At 41.1% G+C, this 20,417-nt stretch overlaps 1 protein-coding gene across 2 annotated transcripts in view; it reads right to left on the bottom strand.

The window, feature by feature from the left end:
- The window catches only part of LOC130905865 (amyloid-beta A4 precursor protein-binding family A member 1-like), a 40,079-nt gene that overhangs the window by 4,240 nt on the left and 15,422 nt on the right, over positions 1-20,417 (bottom strand). For both annotated transcript variants that reach the window (XM_057819613.1, XM_057819612.1), the window contains 7 exons: positions 15,613-17,459; positions 11,894-12,148; positions 11,776-11,815; positions 8,466-8,611; positions 8,295-8,327; positions 7,997-8,086; positions 7,640-7,840 (listed from right to left, as the gene is read on the bottom strand). In XM_057819613.1, coding sequence (XP_057675596.1) covers positions 7,640-7,840; positions 7,997-8,086; positions 8,295-8,327; positions 8,466-8,611; positions 11,776-11,815; positions 11,894-12,148; positions 15,613-17,400 — 2,553 coding nt within the window. In that variant the 5' untranslated portion in view covers positions 17,401-17,459. The remainder of the gene's footprint in view (positions 1-7,639; positions 7,841-7,996; positions 8,087-8,294; positions 8,328-8,465; positions 8,612-11,775; positions 11,816-11,893; positions 12,149-15,612; positions 17,460-20,417) is intronic.

A 20,417-nucleotide genomic window follows, 5' to 3' on the forward strand; every position in this document is an offset into this window, starting at 1 on the left:
ATCTTTTGATATATTATAGGAAATGCTCTTTTTATTGCTTGATACTGAGTGCCTTCATTCCATTAGTGGCACAATTGCAGGTTACTCAGGCAGAAAAATTGGCACAGTTCTACCATTACAGTGTGCAGTTGGCTGACAAGCTATGCACCTAATAGGGTGACCATTTCCATAAGGTCAAAATGGAGGACATATTAAAAAAAATTATACATCAGACTTCATCAACACTAAGGTATTGCACGGTTTATAGGTCATATTTGTGTAACTAAATAGTAAAAAACAATAATTAATGGTTACTTTTTAAACTTTTTTGACAATTTAGTTCATTTGCAGTACTGTGTTTTCAAGTTGCAACTTGTCTGAGAAAAAATGTTATTTTGAAATGGTGTTGACAATGATCATTTGGTTTTTTTTGTTTTTTTTTTTTTGTTTTTTTTTTTTTTTTTGTTTTTAAACCTGTCCTGTTCAGCTGTTTGACACAGAGAATGGAAGTCTAAGTGCCCGGATTCTGAACAGTTTTAATGTTTCACATTGAGAGTCTGACATACTCCCATTGTGATCATTCAAAGTACCTTTTTATTATGACAAAGCAGCGAACAGGAAGGGATTATGGGGGGACAGAAGAAAAGAAATACAAGAGAAGAAGGAAAAGAAACACATACACAAACAACAACTAGAAATACATTGAACATCTAAACTAGTTACTAATATGCTGGTGCTATCGTCAGCGAGATGTATTTCCGGTTTACACCATGTGGGGGCCTATTGGCCAGTGAAAGAGGAGACAATGATCATTTGTAACAAACAAAATTCTTAAGAACAAGAACCTGCTTCACATCTACGTCACACCAGCAAAGCGTGCAGAAACCGTGGAACGAGTCTCGACTGCTTTTGGCGAGGAATTCGTGCTTTTCCGTCCATTCAATGTTAAAAGATGTGTCCGCCATTTTGCCATGTTTGCTAGTAATGTTGTAAAATCTCGCCGAGGAAATGATGTCAGATAGCCACACGTGAAGTTTTGTTTACATTTTATTGTGCCAATGATAAAGGACATTTCTAACTGAAGCCACTAATGGCCATTGTTGTTTTCCTCAACGATGACTACAGCAAAAATATTTCGTCAACGAACAATTTTTTTCATGACGAGGACGAGATGATAACGAGGTAAAAATGCATTTTTGGAGACTAAAACAAAAAACTAATGCCAGTTTTCGTCTGATAAGACGAGAACTGACGAAAATGCGTTTCTGTCAAATGTTCACAATGTGTGACATTTTATGTTTAGTTAGCCTGTATCGTAGCAGAGTCTGGTTGTGTCACTCTGCCCCGACTCACCAGTGTGTCCTCTCCAGTCTCCAAGCTTGGACACACGGTAAGATTTGTTTTCTTATCTATGCTATCTATTGTTTTCTTATTTTCACATAGGATCACCACCTGTGGGATGGGCCAAAGGGGTCGGGTGCGTAAGGAGTTGGGCGCCAGCCAAAGGCTGGGGCCTTGGCGGTCTGACCACCAGCTGCAGAAGCTAACTCTTGGGACATGGAATGTCACCTCTCTGGCAGGGAAGGAGCCTGAGCTGGTGTGTGAGGCAGAGAAGTTCCGACTAGATATAGTCGGACTCTCCTCCACACACAGCTCTGGTAGCAGTCCTCTCGAGAGGGGTTGGACTCTTCCACTCTGGAGTTGTCCACGGCGAGAGGCGCCAAGCAGGTGTGGGCATACTTATTGCCCCTCAGCTGGGCGCCTGTACGTTGGGGTTTACCCCGGTAGACGAGAGGGTAGCCTCCCTCCGCCTTCGGGTGGGAGGACGGGTTCTGACAGTTGTTTGCTCTTATACACCGAACAGCAGCTCAGAGTACCCATCCTTTTTGGAGTCCTTGGAGGGTGTGCTGGACTCCCTCGTTGTCCTGGGGGACTTCAACGCTCACGTGGGCAATGACAGTGAGACCTGGAAAGGCGTGATTGGGAGGAACAGCCACCGCAATCAGAACCTGAGTCGTGTTCTGTTATCGAACATCTGTGCTCGTCACGGTTTTGTCCATAACGAACACCATGTTCAAACATAGGGGTGTCCATATGTGCACTTGGCACCAGGACACCCTAGGCCGCAGTTCGATGATCGACTTTGTAATCGTGTCATCGGACTTGCGGTCGCATGTTTTGGAAACTCGGGTAAGAGAGGGGGGGAGCTGTCAATTGATCACCACCTGGTGGTGTGTTGTCTCCGATGGCGGGGCAAGATGCTGGCCAGACCCGGCAGGCCCGAACGCATTGTGAGGGTCTGCTGGGAACGTCTGGCAGAATCCCCTCTCAGAAAGAGTTTCAACACCCACCTCCGGCAGAACTTCTCCCTTGTCCCGGGAGAGGTGGGGGACATTGAGTCCGAGTGGGCCATGTTCCGCACCACCATTGTTGAGGCGACCGATCGGAGCTGTGGCCGTAAGGTGGTTGGTGCCTGTCGTGGCAGCAATCCCCGAACCCGCTGGTGTCGTCAAGCTGAAGAAGGAGGCCTATTGGGCCTTTTTGGCCTGTGGGACTCCGGAAGCAGCTGACAGGTACCGGCTGGCCAAGCGGACTGCGGTTTCGGCGGTCGCTGATGCAAAAACCCGGACATGGGAGGAGTTCGGGGAGGCCATGGAAAATGACTTCCGGACGGCTTTGAGGAAACTCTGGTCCACCATTCGGCGTCTGAGGAGAGGAAAGCAGTGCAGCATTAACACTGTGTATAGTGAAGATGGGGTACTGCTGACCTCGACTCGGGACGTCGTGATTCGGTGGGGAGAATACTCCGAAGCTCTCCTCAATTCCACCGACACGCCTTCCTTTGAGGAAGCAGAGTCTGGGGACTCCGAGGTGGGCTCTCTGATCTCTGGGGTTGAAGTCACTGAGGTGGTTGGAAAGCTCCTCGGTGGCAAGGCCCAGGGGATCGATGAGATCCGCCCGAAGTTCCGAAAGGCTCTGGATGTTGTGGGGCTGTCATGACTGACACGCCTCTACAACATCGCGTCGACATCGGGGACAATGCCTCTGGATTGGCAGACCAGGGTGGTGGGTCCCCTTTTTAAGAAGGGGGACTGGAGGGTGTGTTCCAATTATAGAGGGCTCACACTCCTCAGCCTCCCCGGTAAAGTCTATTCAGGGGTGCTGGAGAGGAGGGTCCGTCGGGAAGTCAAATCTCGAATTCAGGAGGAGCAGTGTGGTTCTCGTCCCGGCCGTGGAACAGTGGACCAGCTCTACACCCTCGGCAAGGTCCTCGAGGGTGCATGGGAGTTCGCCCAACTACATGTGTTTTGTGGATCTGGAGAAGGCGTTCAACCGTGTGCCTCGGGGAGTCCTTTGGGGGGTGTCACAGACCAGTTGTGACAATTATTGTGACAATTGTGGGGCTGCGTCACATAAACTGATCCGCAGCCCATTTTCTGTAAAAGCTTGACAAAAAGCGTCTGGGTAATGCGTTGTGCCGGACGCCGGACACATCACTGAAAGGCTGAATGCCTGTCCTAAAACCGGGCATGTGGTCACCCAAGCCCCTAACCTCAATAATACATCTTTCCTAAATGTAAAAATGAAGAAAGGTTAGGTACTAAATTATCAAATTCTATGTATCAGTCTTATTCTTGCAATCATAAAGGTGAAATGGAACACATTGGTTTAGTAGTGGTGGCAGCCCATGTGCAGTTTGAGCTACAGGCTGAATAATGTGTGCTGGTGTGTCTAATGGACAGTTAACTTCCATGAAGTGTCTCTGTTATGTTTATGCAGAACCACATATGGCAATAAGCTGGTGACATATTGGACAACCCCTGCTACAGTTACATGGCTAGTGTTATGTACTCACATTTACTGTAATTTTCAGACTGTAACGCGCACCTGACTATAAGCCGCCACCAAGTAAATTTGACCAAAAAACTGCATTTGTTCATAGATAAGCCACACGGGACTATAAGCCACAGCTGTCCTCACTATATTATGGGATATTTACACCAAAATATATTAACCCGTAACACTTTATTTGACAGCGGTATCATAAGACTGTCATAAGACCAAATGAACCACCATGAAGCTTTGATCCAATTGGCTGCAAAGCTTTAATGCTTCATAAAGCTTCATTTTGCCATCACTGCTCCCTTGGGGGTGACAGTCAACCCTGCTGCTACCAGTTGTCAACATTGTTGTCGTCCAACATGCCTCCTAGCATGCATTACAGTGCTACAGATGTAAATAACAATTAAAATTATTATTATTTCTTCAGTTACTTTTCTAGTTGTTTCATTAATTGCTAGTTATGGTAGTTTGGTAACACATTTGACTGTGGCACCATAAGACTGTCATAAGACCATCATAATTATGACATGACACTGCCATGAGCACTAATGAATGCTTATGACAGATGTCATTTTGTGTTATCCGGCAACCAGCCGATCTGGACATAAATGGAGTTAGTGACATTACTTGCCAGGTGACACTTGATGACATCTGTCATAAGCATTCATTAATGCCCATGATATTGTCATGTCATAATTATGAGTCTTATGGCAATCTTATGACGCTGCTGTTACGGTATATGTTTACATGTATGCATTGTATGACTTGTATGTATGCATGTAGACTTTTATTTTGAGTCAAAGAAATCATGCATTCATATTCTGGTTGGTCTTCTTAACATATACTATTTGGTTTCTTAGAAGTAAGCCCAGCTATCTCAATACTTTAAAGAACGCAAGGGTGTAACATGATCCCCTTTAGTCTACTCAAGTTTTTGATAATCAAATCAGGGAAGTCATAGACAACCCCCAGAACAGTTCCTTGTTGACCAATGGCTTGAATGGTTCAAGTAAACACCCACTAGATCGTAAAACATGAGATATACAGTATATTTCAGTCAGATTCTGAAACATGTGTGCCTCATGCAATAAAGCTTTCATTTATTGTTTGACTGTACCCTAAGACTCTCAGTATTTGTGTGTGGACTCCCTTTTATTTTCTTAAAGCCTCCAGAACAGAAAACAAATGTGTGGCGTTGTCAACGCCAACACTCGCTAGCAAGTAGTGCCGTGGCAGATATTATTCCAGGCACCGGAGGGACACTGCATTTAAATACATTCTTCAGTAATCTGCACTTTACCTATCAGTTTTTCTGATGAGCTTTTACTTTTATGTCCAACCTACCTATACTGTGAATTTCTTTTTGACCAAAGCATAAATATTTGAATTAACGCTAGCTAGCTTGTTTTCTCTTCTTCTCATCTCAGAACAAGCTTAATGAACGTTGATAAATTTGAGGAAAATTTTTGAGTAAAGAGGACAAATAATCGTGCTGGGTTCTCAAAACTGCCATGACATTAACATTGTAGGAAGAAAATTCACTTCTTGCTTTGCTTTGAAACTGAAAGAAATAAACAGTGGTAACGCTACTTACGAAATTAATTGGTTCTAGAAGTAGTTTCATAACTTGAAAATTCTAGAGGCGCCTATTTCCTTTTTAAATGCTCTATTCCAAGAAATTCAGACATACAGTGGGGCAAATAAGTATTTAGTCAACCACAAATTGTGTTCAAGTTCTCCCACATGAAAATATTAGAGAGGCCTGTAATTGTCAACATGGGTAAACCTCCACCATGAGAGACAGAATGTGGAAAAAAAAAAAGAAAATCACATTGTTTGATTTTTTTGAAAAATATTTGCAAATTAGAGTGGAAAATAAGTATTTGGTCACCTACAAACGAGCAAGATTTCTGGCTGTCAAAGAGGTCTAACTTCTTCCAACTAGGTCTAACGAGGCTCCACTCGTTACCTGTATTAATGGCACCTGTTTTAACTCATTATCAGTATAAAAGACACCTGTCCACTCCAGTCACACTCCAAACTCCACTATGGCCAAGACCAAAGAGCTGTCGAAGGACACCAGAGACAAAATTGTAGACCTGCACCAGGCTGGGAAGACTGAATCTGCAATAGGTAAAACGCTTGATGTAAAGAAATCAACTGTGGGAGCAATTATTAGGAAATGGAAGACATACAAGACCACTGATAATCTCCCTCTATCTGGGGCTCCATGCAAGATCTCACCCCATGGCGTCAAAATGATAACAAGAACGGGGAGCAAACATCCCAGAACCACACGGGGGGACCTAGTGAATGACCTACAGAGAGCTGGGACCACAGTAACAAAGGCTACTATCAGTAACACAATGCGCCGCCAGGGACTCAAATCCTGCACTGCCAGACGTGTCCCCCTGCTGAAGAAGGTACACGTCCAGGCCCGTCTGCAGTTCACTAGAGAGCATTTGGATGATCCACAAGAGAACTGGGAGAATGTGTTAGGGTCAGATGAAACCAAAATAGAACCTTTTGGTAGAAAACAGGTTCTCGTGTTTGGAGGAGAAAGAATACTGAATTGCATCCGAAGAACACCATACCCACTGTGAAGCATGGGGGAGGAAACATCTACTTTAGGACTGTTCTTCTGCAAAAGGACCAGGAAGACTGATCTGTGTAAAGGAAAGAATGAATGAGGCCATGTATCGAGAGATTTTGAGTGAAAATCTCCTTCCATCAGCAAGGGCATGGAAGATGAGACATGGCTGGGTCTTTTAGCATGACAATGATCCCAATCACACAGCCAGGGCAACAAAGGAGTGGCTTCGTAAGAAGCATTTCAAGGTCCTGGAGTGGCCTAGCCAGTCTCCAGATCTCAACCCCATAGAAAATCTGTAGAGGGAGTTGAAAGTCCGTGTTGCCCAATGACAGCCCCAAAACATCACTGCTCTAGAAGAGATCTGTATGGAGGAATGTGCCAAAATACCAGCAACAGTGTGTGAAAAGCTTGTGAAGTTTCAGAAAACGTTTAGCCTCCGTTATTGCCAACAAAGGGTACATAACAAAGTATTGAGATGAACTTTTGGTATTGACCAAATACTTATTTTCCACCATGATTTGCAAATAAATTCTTTAAAAATCAAACAATGTAATTTTCTGTTTTTTTTCCCACATTCTGTCTCTCATAGTTGAGGTTTACCCATGTTGACAATTACAGGCCTCTCTAATATTTTCAAGTGGGAGAACTTGCACTCTCAGTGGTTGACTAAATACTTATTTGCTCCACTGTAAATCTTTTATAATGCATAAAAATGCATCAAAATATGTAACAAATACATATTTCAGTTAGATTATTGCGTTGTTGTGCATAATGTAAAAAACTAAGACTATAGTAAAGAATAAAGGTTAATGCAGTAATGTAAAGCTGTTGGAACATGAAGGGCAAATGAAGAGGACCCTGGGATACACTCATACACTTACAGTAGAGGTCCCTCTTAGCCAATTGTATATCAGGAATGCTAGGCAATAGCCAATGGCAGAGCAGGTATGTTACGTTCAGTAAACTCTGGGAGCTGCGAGTACCAGCCATACTTTATTTTTAGACTTTCATATCCTGCAATTTCTTTCGTAACAAGAGTTGAGGTGTTTCTTAACCTGAAAATTCTGTATCTAGAGACGTTCGTAATTAGAGGTACCACTGTATGTACTTTTTGCTTTGAACTCATGTGAATTTCAATATTATAGTTGAATCTTCTCCTTAATCCCAATCCTTGAAATTTGAATTTGTATCTATCATAGCGTAATTAGCAAAGCAACAACTCACATCTTCCGACTCAAAAACATGACAGATCATCCTGTAGAGCCGTCTGTCATCATTGGACATGGTGGTTTGCTCAGCTGTGTGCTCCAAGTTTTCTTGCGCACTACGGGAACGGACCATCTTCCCTCTGGCCATCAGGACCACCATGTTGCCAATGTCGGCTATGTATGAGATGGTCCTCAGCGGCAAATCCATTAAGGACTCCTGATGGTCCACCAAAAATCACATTTAATGTTCAGAAAAAGCTCTTCCTAAGTTTTACAGTATTTCATTGTAACATGTTTGCTTCTTTGCTCCCATACAACATAAATAAATACACATTTCTGTCTACTACTAAAAAAAAAACTAACGTAATATTACCTGAGTATCTGCATTGAGGACTTTGATTCTTTGTGTGGACATGAATAGATCTACCTCAGCGGTACATGGAGCACTCTCACTGTCAGGACTCTAGTGAAACAACAACATAAAAATAAGAACAGATTAAACCATGATAGAAGAACTATGTAAATAACTTACTTTAATTCCTCAGATGTAATAAATAGATACTTATAAATTTGTAATCATTCTTTGAGCAGATTTACATTTCACAATCCTGAAATTTCAATATTAAACTTTCATTTAGAACTACTCTCCATTAAAAATAGAGCCAACTTACATTTTTCCTGTTCTTTGCTTGCTTCTGAGCTGCCTGCAGTGATAGAGTAATTGAATTCTGAGGTTGTTTGAGGTTATTTTATTGAATAGTTCCAATGGGTGTCCTCAAACCAAGTGTGTTGGACTAACCCATCAGTTGTTACAAAAAAATAAATAAAATAAATGTCCTTACCTGCACTCTATTCATGGCTTCTTGCGCTTGTTGCATGCGGGCACTCTTTGTGGGTGTCCGCTCTGACAGCAGATGTGTGCAGCCCAGGTAGGTTGCGGCAAAGATGATGCCGTCAATAAGATCATCAGGGTCACATGGACCTGGGACTAGACAGATCAAATGCACTCAATAAGCACAAGCAGTGATGCATATGTCAATGAGAATTCATTCGTTAAGGGAGACTTGAATCGGTATAAACCGTGCCCCTGCACACCTCCATTTGACACATCTAAACCAATGAGTAAAGGTTTAAGATTGGGAAAGACTGACCCAAAGCATGCAAAATAGGGATGTCCCAATCCGATCACATGATCAGAAACTGGGCGAATCGCGCTATTTTTCAGAGGATCGGAATAGAGTGAAAATGATCAGGTTTTTAATTGAAAATATACAGATATGTGAAAAAATGAGGACACCCCATTAAACATTCAGTTTTTAATTAAGAAACGTTCATATATGATCTTTCTGATCGTGTTTATCTCTCGTAAAGAAAGTGATTTAATTGCAGGTAAACAACAACAATAAACATTGATTTACTCATTAAACTTAATATATCAACAAAAATTCATATTCTAACTGAGGAAAAAGTTAGGACACCCTACCACCTAATAGCTTATGTTACCCCCTTTGGCTCAAATAACTTCAGTGAGACGCTTTTTGTAGCAATCTACCAGTCTTTGAAATCGGACTGAAGAAAGTTTGCCCCACTCCTCAACACCGAATACTTTCAGCTGTGAGATGTTTGAGGGGTTCTTGCATGTACAGCCCCGTTTTAAGTCACCCCATAGCATCTCAATGGGATTAAGATTGGGGCTTTGACACGGCCATGCCAGGACTCTCCATTTCTTCCTTTTCAGCCAGTCCTTTGTAGATTGACTGGTATGGTTTGGGTCATTGTCATGTTGCAGGGTCCAGTTTCGCTTCAGTTTTAATTTTTTCACAGATGATCTCTCATGTTCCTCAAGAACCCTCTGATACACGATAGAATTCATGATGGATTCTATAATGGTGAGCTGGCCTCGTCCTGCTGTGGCAAAGCATCCCAAACCATGACGCGTCCACCTCCATGCTTTACAGCTGGTATGAGGTTCTTTTCCTGGAATGCTGTATTGGGTTTATGCCAAACAAACTCTTTTCTGGTGTCCAAATAATTCAATTTTAGATTCATCTGTCCAAAGAACATTATTCCAGAAGTCTTTGTCTCCATTCACTCTGGCAAACTTCGGTCTGGCCTCGCACACCTCCCATGAAGGTTAAACTTTTGAAGTCTCTTTCTGATTGTAGAGGCATGCACTTTCACACCAACAGTAGTGAGAGCCTGCAGTAGGTACCGTGATGACATAGAATTTTTGGAGACTTATTTTAGCATCTTGCGGTCTGCTCTTGGGGTCAACTTGCTTGGACAGCCAGAACTGGGCTTGTTGGCAGTTGTTCTGAATGTCCTCCACTTAGACTATTTTCCGGACAGTGGAATGGCTGATTTTATAGTCTTTTGAGCTCTCTCATAATAGTCTTTCTGAAGGCCTCGGACAGATCCTTTGATCTCACCATTGTGTTTTTTCTTTCACTTCAACAGTCAGTCACTGTTAAACGTATTCTGCGTCAAGGAGTGGGGCAAACTTTCTTCTGACCAATCTCAAAGACTGGTCGATGGCTACAAAAAGCATATCACTAAAGATATTTCAGCCAAAGGGGGTAACACTACCTATTAGGTGGTAGGTTGTCCTTACTTTTTTCTCAGTTAGAATATGCATTTTCGTTGCTATATTTGGTTTAATGCAGGGGTGTCCAAACTTTTTGCAAAGGGGGCCAGATTATGTGTGGTAAAAATGTGGGGGGGGCCGACCTTGGTTGACGTCCTTTACGTAGAACAATATATTTAAGCAAATTTTAGCAAGCCATTCTGTCTGTCACATTTGCTTTATTATTTTTTTAAATTAATAATAACAATCTTGCAACTAGCCTTTGTGGCGTTCTCTTTCAATACTCGGGTTCTTGCGAAATACTGCTGCTGTGAAATTAAACTAGCTTCAAGTTGCTTTCATTTCTCGCTACGTATCTTCCCTGTAATCTCATCGTACATGTCAGCGTCTCTTGTTTGGTAATATCGCCTCACATTGAACTCTTTAAAAACGGCGACTGTCTCTTTGCAAATGAGGCAGACACAGTTGTTGCGTATTTTTGTGAAGAAATAGTCCAATTTCCACCTATCCCCGAAGCGTCGGCCTTCGCAGTCAACTTTTTTTGTGTTGATGGTCACCATTTTAGAAAGTTGGGAGTTAAGGGTCATATGGGGTAATGTTGCTTAGAGTGCTGCTGCCTTTTAGTGGGTAAATGAGGAGCAGCATTTAGTGTGTAAGCTACTTCATATGATGGTAGCAGTACTGCTGACCAATTTATTAAGTCTGTGTGCGGGCCAGACGTTATTGATTTCATGACAGTGGCTGGGGGCCGGATGAAATTTGACCAGGGGCCGCATTTGGCCCCCGGGCCGGACTTTGGACATGTCTGGTTTAATGAGTAAAACAATGTTAATTTTTGTTGTTTACCTACAATTAAATCACTTTATTTTCCAGAGATAAAGAAAAACCAGATCAGAAATGATATGTGAAGATTTCTTAATAAAGAACTGAATATTTAATGAGGTGTCCTCATTTTTTCACATGACTGTGTATGTTTTTCTGCTTCATGCTCGTACAGCCTCTCACTCTCCCTCCTGCTGCATTTCTTGGTCAGTAGCGCCCTGGAGTTAACTTTTAATAGCTAACGATGATTGACAGGGGTGTAGATTTGATCTTGCCAGAGAAACTTGGTAATGCTACCATCACAGTGGCGAATGTGTCAATCATTGTTTCGCTTGTTAAACATGAGCGGTACTATCCTGTGGCAACTCATTGTGTAAGTAAGAGGCTGTTTTCAGCAGCGTGAGCACCAAAGCGAGAGTGGATTTCAGTGGACTCACTCAATGAAGCATTTAAAAAAGACAAGCATTTTTATACATTATTCCTGTTTCACATTTTGAGGGCAGAATGACAGGACAGTAACATGTTTAAAACTCTTTATTTAAATTTTTGTTACCAATACTTTTTTTAGTTATCGGATCAGTACTCTGTATCAGCAGATTCTCAAAATCAGGTGACTTGCACTCGGGTGCAAAAATATACGATCGGGACATCCCTAATACAAAACGTACATTCTTGCTCATTTATTTTACTTTGAAAAAGTGTGTTTTCTTGAAGAATAGAAGAGGTGGAAATATGTGTATACCTACCATCAACAAATGTGGGAAATGACGGGAGAGATCTGCGAATCTACAGAAAATTCATACGTTAACAACAGGAATTGTTCTTTCATAAATTTCTTATGATTCAAGCGATTTTGAAAATCACCTCTTGCACAGGTGGCTGCTGTGGAGCTGGTTGAACTTGATGCCTTGGCTGCTGAGGAGGATGCTGTGGTTGTGTTTGATTAGGTTGCACATATAATTGCGGTTGCGTGATGGCATCCCCTCTCATGTGACGTCCTTCGGACTGATGCTCTTGATATTGTTGAGAATGGAGCGATCTAGATGACTCGATATTCAGTGGACTGCCAGATTCCTGATCTGACACGGATCCATGTTGGGATGGAGACCTGGAAATAGACTGGGAGAGGACAACAATGGAAGAAATTAAAAAAAAAGTTAAAAAAAAAAAAAATTTTTAAAAAGGAAGATTTTGTATATTAGATTAAACACACACACTTGTTGAGTTGTTGTTGCTGGATGCCCATGCATATATTTGTAGAAAGTCCTACCAGACATGCAGTAGTCGAACTATATTTGGCGTGATTTACTTTATTTGTTCTTACGTTGACAGCTTTTTAATTTAATCGGTAGAAAGAAAACTAGAGTACGTTACAGTATGTGTCACCAGAAAGCTAGGCTGTGACCATTAGCTAATCACAGAGCAGATACACAATTTCAGCCATTTACACTAATATCCACACAACCAGTGTTGTTTTCATTAACGGTGACAAAAACGAAAATATTTTGTCAACGAACGCTTTCATACATGACGACGACAAGATGATAACGAGCTAAAAACGTGTTTTGGGAGACTAAAACATAACGAGGCTCATGCCAGTTTTCGTCTGACCAGACGAGAACGAGAGGAAAATGTGCAATAGTTCACAGTGTGTGACATTTTACTGTATATGTAGTTAGCCTGCATTGTAGCTGTGTCTGGTTGTGTCACGTGACGTGCTGCGTCCCCCCCACCTCCCCCGGACTCACCAGTGTCTCATCTCCAGCCTGCTTTGTTTTCTTGTTGAGCGAGAATATGCAATGTTGCTTTAGCCTTTAAAGGTCTGTGCTTAGTAAGCATCACACACTAAATGTAATTCGTAGCATTAGCATACCATTCGTGTGCGTGTTAGCAATATGCCTATACTAACGGTGAGCATCCTCTTGAACTCTCGGACAACTTTTTTTTACATACAGTTGTTGGCGTCCAGGTGGGTATAATTAATTGAAACTAATGTACTGTTTTCCTGCTCAGTGTGTATAATCACCAAGTTAGCAGTGTCTTTGTAGACGCTACAATATGTGCTGTCTATGTACGTCTGTCAATTTTAATTTGAAATACAGCAGTTGAAAACTTTTATTTATTTTGGGTGATTTGCTTTTTTCAAATTTACCGACGAAAATCTTTTTTGTAAACGTCGACTAAAACTAGGACGAAATTAGTCTTCAGTTTTGGTCAGCAAAAACTAGACGAAGACGAACACATTTTGAGTTAACTAAAATATGACTAAGACTAATAAGTATTTGTTGAAAATTTAAAGGGCTGCCAAAAACAACACTGTACACAACTGTCCATCTGTTCTTTGTACAGTTTTTTCTCACAAGTGTTGTGGGAGTGCGAGACTTGCAGGGTCTTCAATAGAAATTTATTTTTATATTTCACAGTCGCAACAGAACCTGGTTTTAACAAAGAGACTCCAAACAAGGTTCAATGACATAAAGTGGTACCTCTACACAGGGCTGTCAACAGACTTGCAAGGGCCCGGGGACAAGAGACCATTGTAGGGCCCCCCCGACCCCACCCCACCCCACCCCTGCCACCGGTTTGTCACGACAGCATACACAGTACTTTAACGCTTTGCAAGCAACGACAGTGTTAGTTTTCAAATTATTTAATTTGAGATAGACAGTTAAATTTAACAGACTGTAATGTGATGTGACATAATAGAAACTATTTCCATCTATTTTCCCATGTAGACTACAATACAATACAACTGAGAGTGCTATGTCTGCCTGCTAAGCAACAAAACAGTATAACTAAACATCCTGTGCCTGCCCCCTCCACATCCCTGGGGTTATCAAGCCCTCAATCAGTGATGCGCCTAGATTTTTTGACAGCTAAGTCATTTATAACATTGGTGAAATCCAGTTTTTGAGCAAGCTTACGCTCAATGGAGAGCATGGTGTTACCGGCATCCCAAAGGAGCTGCTGTCCCCTACAATATGACCGGCTTTACCAATTTTGCGCAGACAAAGAGGTGGGCAAGCATAAGGGATTGGAGTTGTTGAGAGTTGTTGCAAGGTAGCGCTAAGTTGAGTGGCTGTGAGTCCCCCATTGTTAATAAAAGTTCCAGCAAAAAGCCATCCGACCTGTTTCTGGATTTTTATGCAAGTCGCCACCTTCCTGAAGGAAGACCCGGACGAACTGATGACGAAGGAGCCGTCCACCTGTCCACTCCACACAAGGGTGCAGAGTTGAGAGCACCGCAACTTACCATAAAGTGCAGTTTGGTAACAATGGCTAGGTTGTTAAGACTGCCCTGTGATATGGTGGTGTGGAGGTAGTTTTTTACTATTTTCATTTTACTGAAGGCTCGCTCTCTTCCAGCTACAGTCACTGGCAAAGACAAGAAAATGCGTAGCACTTGAGTGCTCCAGGGCGGGGTCAAACCATTCTCTGCTAAAATGGGGGGGCATTGTGCAAAAAAAGGAAAAAAATATATATTTGAAATATTTAATATGTTAAGGTTTAGTCGAGTAGAACATAATATTTAATACGACAATGATTTAAATTTTTTTAAAAAAATGAATGTAAGATAAAATAAATTAAGGGCCGTTCAGAACCCCCCCACTGACGTGCTTCTACATACAAAGTTAATTCGTTCCAGGACCTTGTTTGTACTAGTAAGTCGAAATGGTCGTATGTCTACGAGGATTTTCCCATAAGAACACATTATAATTCCATTAATTCGTTTCACAGCCCGAAAACCTACATTAAATCATTTATAAATACTCCTGGTACCATTACAAATGGCAATTACACATATCAATACAAATAAATGATAAATAAAAAATCAGAATAATAATATAATAATAATTCCTGTAATAATGTAACAAATCGGATTCTAATATGGCGGATGTGTTTTGCGTGCTATACCTGAACGCACCGCGTGGCTGACACCACAATGAGATAGATGCGTGCGGAAGTGATTTTACTTTCACTTTTAACTTTCCTGTTGTTTTTGGCGTATACTGCGGGGGACAGTAGGCGCGTTGTGATGCACAAGTTCTGAAACAAATGATTAAAAACCTGACGGAGTTGGCGACTTCCTTGCCTATGTTACAACAACAATAAGTGTCACCTTAATTTATGGCAAACTGGCAAGTTGTAGAATGTCTACGATCTTGACGGTCAGAGGAGGACCGTCAAGATCGTAGACATTCTACAGCCATATTGTCGAGCCAGTTCACGGACACCACGCTCATATTTTTCTATCATTTCCATCTTCATTTCACTGGTAAGCGTCACCTTTTTTCTTTTTTTCACCACCTGCACTAACTTTATTCGAACCCATGTTGATTTCTCTCACAAGAAAATCCGCCATGCGTCCATCTTGCAGGAAAACAAAGCAACTACGGCGCTGTCATATATCGTCGTATTTCGAGCATGTCGTTGGATGTAGAAAAAAATGGCGAGTCAAATTTTACGTCGGGTGTCGAAAAGATCGTGTGTCAAAGCGATCGTATGTCGAGGTACCGCTGTACTGAAATTTGATGAGGCTATTTACAACAAAATAATGTGGGCAAAAAAGAGGTCATACTTACATGGCCTGTCATCATTTGCAGTGGATCGACTTCCTCTATAGGGCTGATTTCCTGTCTCATTACCCAAATGGGCTCTACAGGCTGGTCGGGTGTGTAGGGGGACCTTATCGTCTTGGTCTTAACCTCTTCGATGGCCTCCCTTATGTCTTTAATTACTAAGCTGATGGCGTCGCCTGGGACTTTTGTACATTCCTCTGCTGAGAGGCAAACCTCATCTTTGGTCTCTTCTAAGACCCTCTGGACAGATGATGAATTTTTCGTCTGTGCATCTGCTTGTCGAGGTACATGCCTCAAACTTTTCTGAATGGGGCTTTGATTAGCACTACCCCCCTCTCCGTCAGACTGACCATCATAGTGGTGTAGTCGGCAGCCGACAGAGCTATCCACTTGAGATGGATGGTAACCTCGGTCTTTGCCCCGCTTTGGTACGTGATGGGGTCCCTTCATAGGAGAGGATTTTTGGAAATCCTCCTGTCTATGGCTGGTAAATGGTTTATGGTGGAACCCTTGCTGGGTTTCATTCGGCTCAGACTTCTGATGAGACTGCATGCAAGTATCTCTGAGTGCTTCTGAATAGGATGTCTTAAGAGGTTCTGGAAAAGATTTGGGATGGGATTTTGTCTCAGAATTTTCTACCGGCTCCACAAAGGACTTTTGGTGGGACTCTGTATAAAAGTCTGCATAGGTTTTAGGGTAATATTCCAAGGTTGATTCGGCGCAGTCGTCTTCGTCTTCAGGCAGCATGTCATTGTCAGGCAGAGGGCTCATACTGGTTTCCTCACCAAAGTGGTCCAGATGAGGAAAAAGCGGTGTGTCGGGGGACGATGGTGGGGTAGGGGACTGGAGTGGCGGTGGGCTATGAAGAGGTCCATCATTACTCAGAGAGGCTGCACTTTCTGTGTCTGAGCAGAGATCTGTGATTTCACTCCCCTGAGCTTCAACTTCCAAAACATCCAGCTCTTCCTCATGATTTTCCACCTCCTTGGCTGCACATACCTCTGATCCATCTTGAACCGCCTGCATGTCGTCATGCGCGCAACAAGAGTGATCTTTAGCCGAGTAATGATCTTCCAAATGGCCAACTGGTCCATGTTCTTTATTCTCCATAACTTCTTTCATATTTTCTTTACAGACCACATCATTTTCTTGGATCTCTAATTGAAGGTCATGACTCGCTGGTCCAGGTGAGTGGTCCGTTGTGTTGATCGAAGCAACAGGAGTTTGGGGAGAAGACGTTCTGTCCTGGAGTGGTTCTGTATTCTTTTGCTGATTTCTAATTTCTCCATGACCTTCTCTGTGCTCTGCAAGTGCTGATTCCTTAGATTCTTGTATCTCTTTGTTTAGTGGCTTCTGTCTTTGCCCTTTGAGTCTTGGATTTGGGTCACCACGACGGCGGTAACGGGTGACAGCAGGCCGGAGCTGTGGGACAGGACGTGGTTTTGTGGCTTGACTTTCACTGGAAAGAATTGGTTCTGAGGCAGAACTGGGAAAATTAGCCTGACTTTGGCCTTGGGCCTGATCTGATGGTGGACGCCGGCGTTGACGGTGTGGACCACCACGGCCTGCAGGTTGGTGATGATGATGATGATGATGAGTTTGATGATGGTGATGATGATGCGGATTCAACTCTCCATCTGGACTGAGCATCTGACATGGCCTCCAGGGTCGACGTAAAGGAGGTTCTCCAGGCACTGAACTGTTATTCTGCCTAGTCCTCTGAGAAACTGGAGCAACAGAGCATTCGTCATCCACTTCCCCACTCCGCTCTTCCGGATACTTATGGCTCATTTTACTGAGGTAGCGTGCTCCAATTTTTAAAACATAGTCCTTTCCCCTACATGGAAACCCTTCAGACAGAGAAAGAGAGAGAGGTGGATATAAATAAATGATCATTAAACTTAGCAGGAGGGTTGAACATAACTGTTGAACTAAACTACTCGAGACGTTGATAGAGCAAGAGACTATTTTTGGTCATTTAAAATAACAAATACTAGTAAAATATTACTGTATGTGTGTATATGTATGTATATATATATATATATATATATACGTGTGTGTATGTATAAATATATAAATATATATATATATTATAAATATATAAAATCTTGCACTCCTCTTTAAAAGCAACTGCAGTATTTTAAGCCAACTATTTTTAATTTGTCCGTTTTACCCTGAAAACCCCCGTTTACAGACGTCACGCAACCGCTTTTGTTTCAACCAAGCCATAAAACGAAGGTAATCACTTATATTTATTATTCAAAATGTCTGTCATTTTAAGCTTAGAATCATTAATTGATGTGTAATATTTCGTAAAAAAAAAAAAAAAAAACGACTTTAAAAAAATATTCACTCCCATATTTTAAACTTTTAAACAAATTACGTCACAATGGAAAAAAATGGTGTCTGTAAAAAAGTCACGAATACCTACCTCATAACTATCGCTGAATTGCATTTTTTTTTTTGTTACTGTCACATTTTTTACGATATGTTAGATGATAAATAATCGATCCAAACAGAGAGAGAAAAAAAAAAAAAAAAACGTTTAAAAAGGTTGATATATGAAAAAGAACATCTCAACCACTCCTTGATGTCTGCGATTTCTGCATCGCGACCCTTGTTATATTACCATATTTCACCCATAAAATCCCCATAAAATCCAGCTGTGGCCATTCACAGCTGTGTCTCTACACTCAGTGATACATGCTACATGGAGTTGTTGCGAAACAAGGTAAGTACGCGATAATACCTCGTTAAAGTCGTGGCATCTTTAATTCTGCTGTCTATGTATTAATCAAAATGTCTGTATCTGAATCTGAATCATGAATTGATGTCTAATATTTCGTTCAAAAAATAAAAAAAACGACTTTAAAAAAATTATTCACTCGCATATTTTAAACTTTTAAACAAATTATGTCACAATGAAAAAAATGGCGTCTGTAAAAGTAAAAGTCACGGATATCTACCTCATAACTATCGATTAATTGTATTTTTTTTGTTACTGTCGCATTTTCCCCAATATGTTTGATGATAAATAATCGATCCAAACAAAGAAAAATTGGGGGAAAAAAATGTTTTAAAGGGTAAATATGTGAAAAAGAACATCTCGACCACTCTTTGATGTCTGCGATTTCTGCATCGCGACCCTTGTTATATGACCATGTTTCACCCATAAAATCCCCCCCAAATCCAACTGTGGCCATTCACATCTGTGTCTTGACACGCGATGATACATGCTACATGGAGTTTTTGGATCGAAACAAGGTAAGTACGCAATAATATCTCATTAAAATCGTGCCATCTTTGATTCTGCTCTCGCGTGGTCTCGCCACCAATTAGGGTTTTGCTGTTTAAAAAAAAAAAAAAAAAAAAAAAAAAAGAAAAACATGCCCTCGTGTTAAAAAATTTTCTTCCCCCAGAAAACTGAGATTTTAAGCTTTCCACTGATGTATCACACATGCATATCGGACAATTTCGAAATTTGGTCATATTGGCGGTCTCAGAACAGATATATGTATATACTAGTATATATATATCAGAAAACAATGATTTGTACATGTATACATGCATTCATCTTCACATTTAAAAAATACTGTATTTATTTATTTGTTTATTTATTTTTTATTTATAAAAAAAAAAAATACACACTAGTTACGATTCCAAGTAACAACTTAAAGTTAAATTTCTTTTTTCAAAGTACTTTATCTCATTATATGCCATTGACAGCATTAGACGTCTAATTCATTTAAACAGGGAGGACTGGCTCATCCAGTACACATCCAATCTGTTTCTGTACAAAGTTTGTTTATTCGCCCCTCCAAGTCAAAATGGATTGGACTTCTAGCACCATCAATGGCAGCTGATGAGTTAGACAAGTACCCTGTCAGCGTTACGAAAAATCATAAATTGTGCATGAATTAAGATAATTTGAGTCACTGACCTCCATACACTATATTACGCCTAGGAATGGAGGCAGCATTATTAACCACGACTGCAATTTTTTGGAAACAGCAAGAGCACTCAAAGATATATGAAAAATTCATTATGAAATCAGATTAAATTTATGAAATCAACCCTGGTACTGGTATTAGTTTTCCAGTGCACCGCCATCTACTTTTACACAGTCACCAGCGGATGATGGGATAAGAGGAGATCAAAGGTCAAAGTGGAATCAGCATGGGAGGACAAAGTGGGATATTTTGTTGAAGTTGTATAAGGACTGACAGAGCAATGGATAGGCCAGTGATCTGAATAATAAGTGTCCTGTGATAAAGGGTCAGTGGTGATGCTGATTAAATATGATTAGGCTATCTGGGTATCCATCAGTCATTTTCTGTGGTTGCCTTTGCTGTGTATCATGCAAAGAGAGTTCACTTAGAACATAATCTTTTCTTATTGAGGAAACCAGAAAAGGACAAAATGTGCAGACAGATAATTGGGGATCAATTTCCTATGAAAGGTTTAGCTATTAAATTGTTGTTGTTTAAACTATTCAGTTTATGGGTCTTTTGATATTGATCCAAATTCTTCCTCACTGACTGTGTAGATGTGAAAATGAAAGTTAATTTGGCAACCATTTCATTAAAGACAAATAATAGGAATGACTTCATATACAAAGGATGGCTATTAGGAGTGTGACAATAATGTGGTATGAAAAAGTATCTGAACCTTTTGGAATTTGTTGCATTTCTGCATAAAATCATGCAGATAAAAAAACAGTGTCTCCTTTAACTAAAACCACCCAAACATCATAGGTTTTAATATTTTAATGAGGATAGTATGCAAACAATGAAAGAAACACCACTAAC

Source organism: Corythoichthys intestinalis, chromosome 17 (genome assembly GCF_030265065.1).
Source record: "Corythoichthys intestinalis isolate RoL2023-P3 chromosome 17, ASM3026506v1, whole genome shotgun sequence".
Classification (NCBI taxonomy): Eukaryota; Metazoa; Chordata; class Actinopteri; order Syngnathiformes; family Syngnathidae; genus Corythoichthys; species Corythoichthys intestinalis.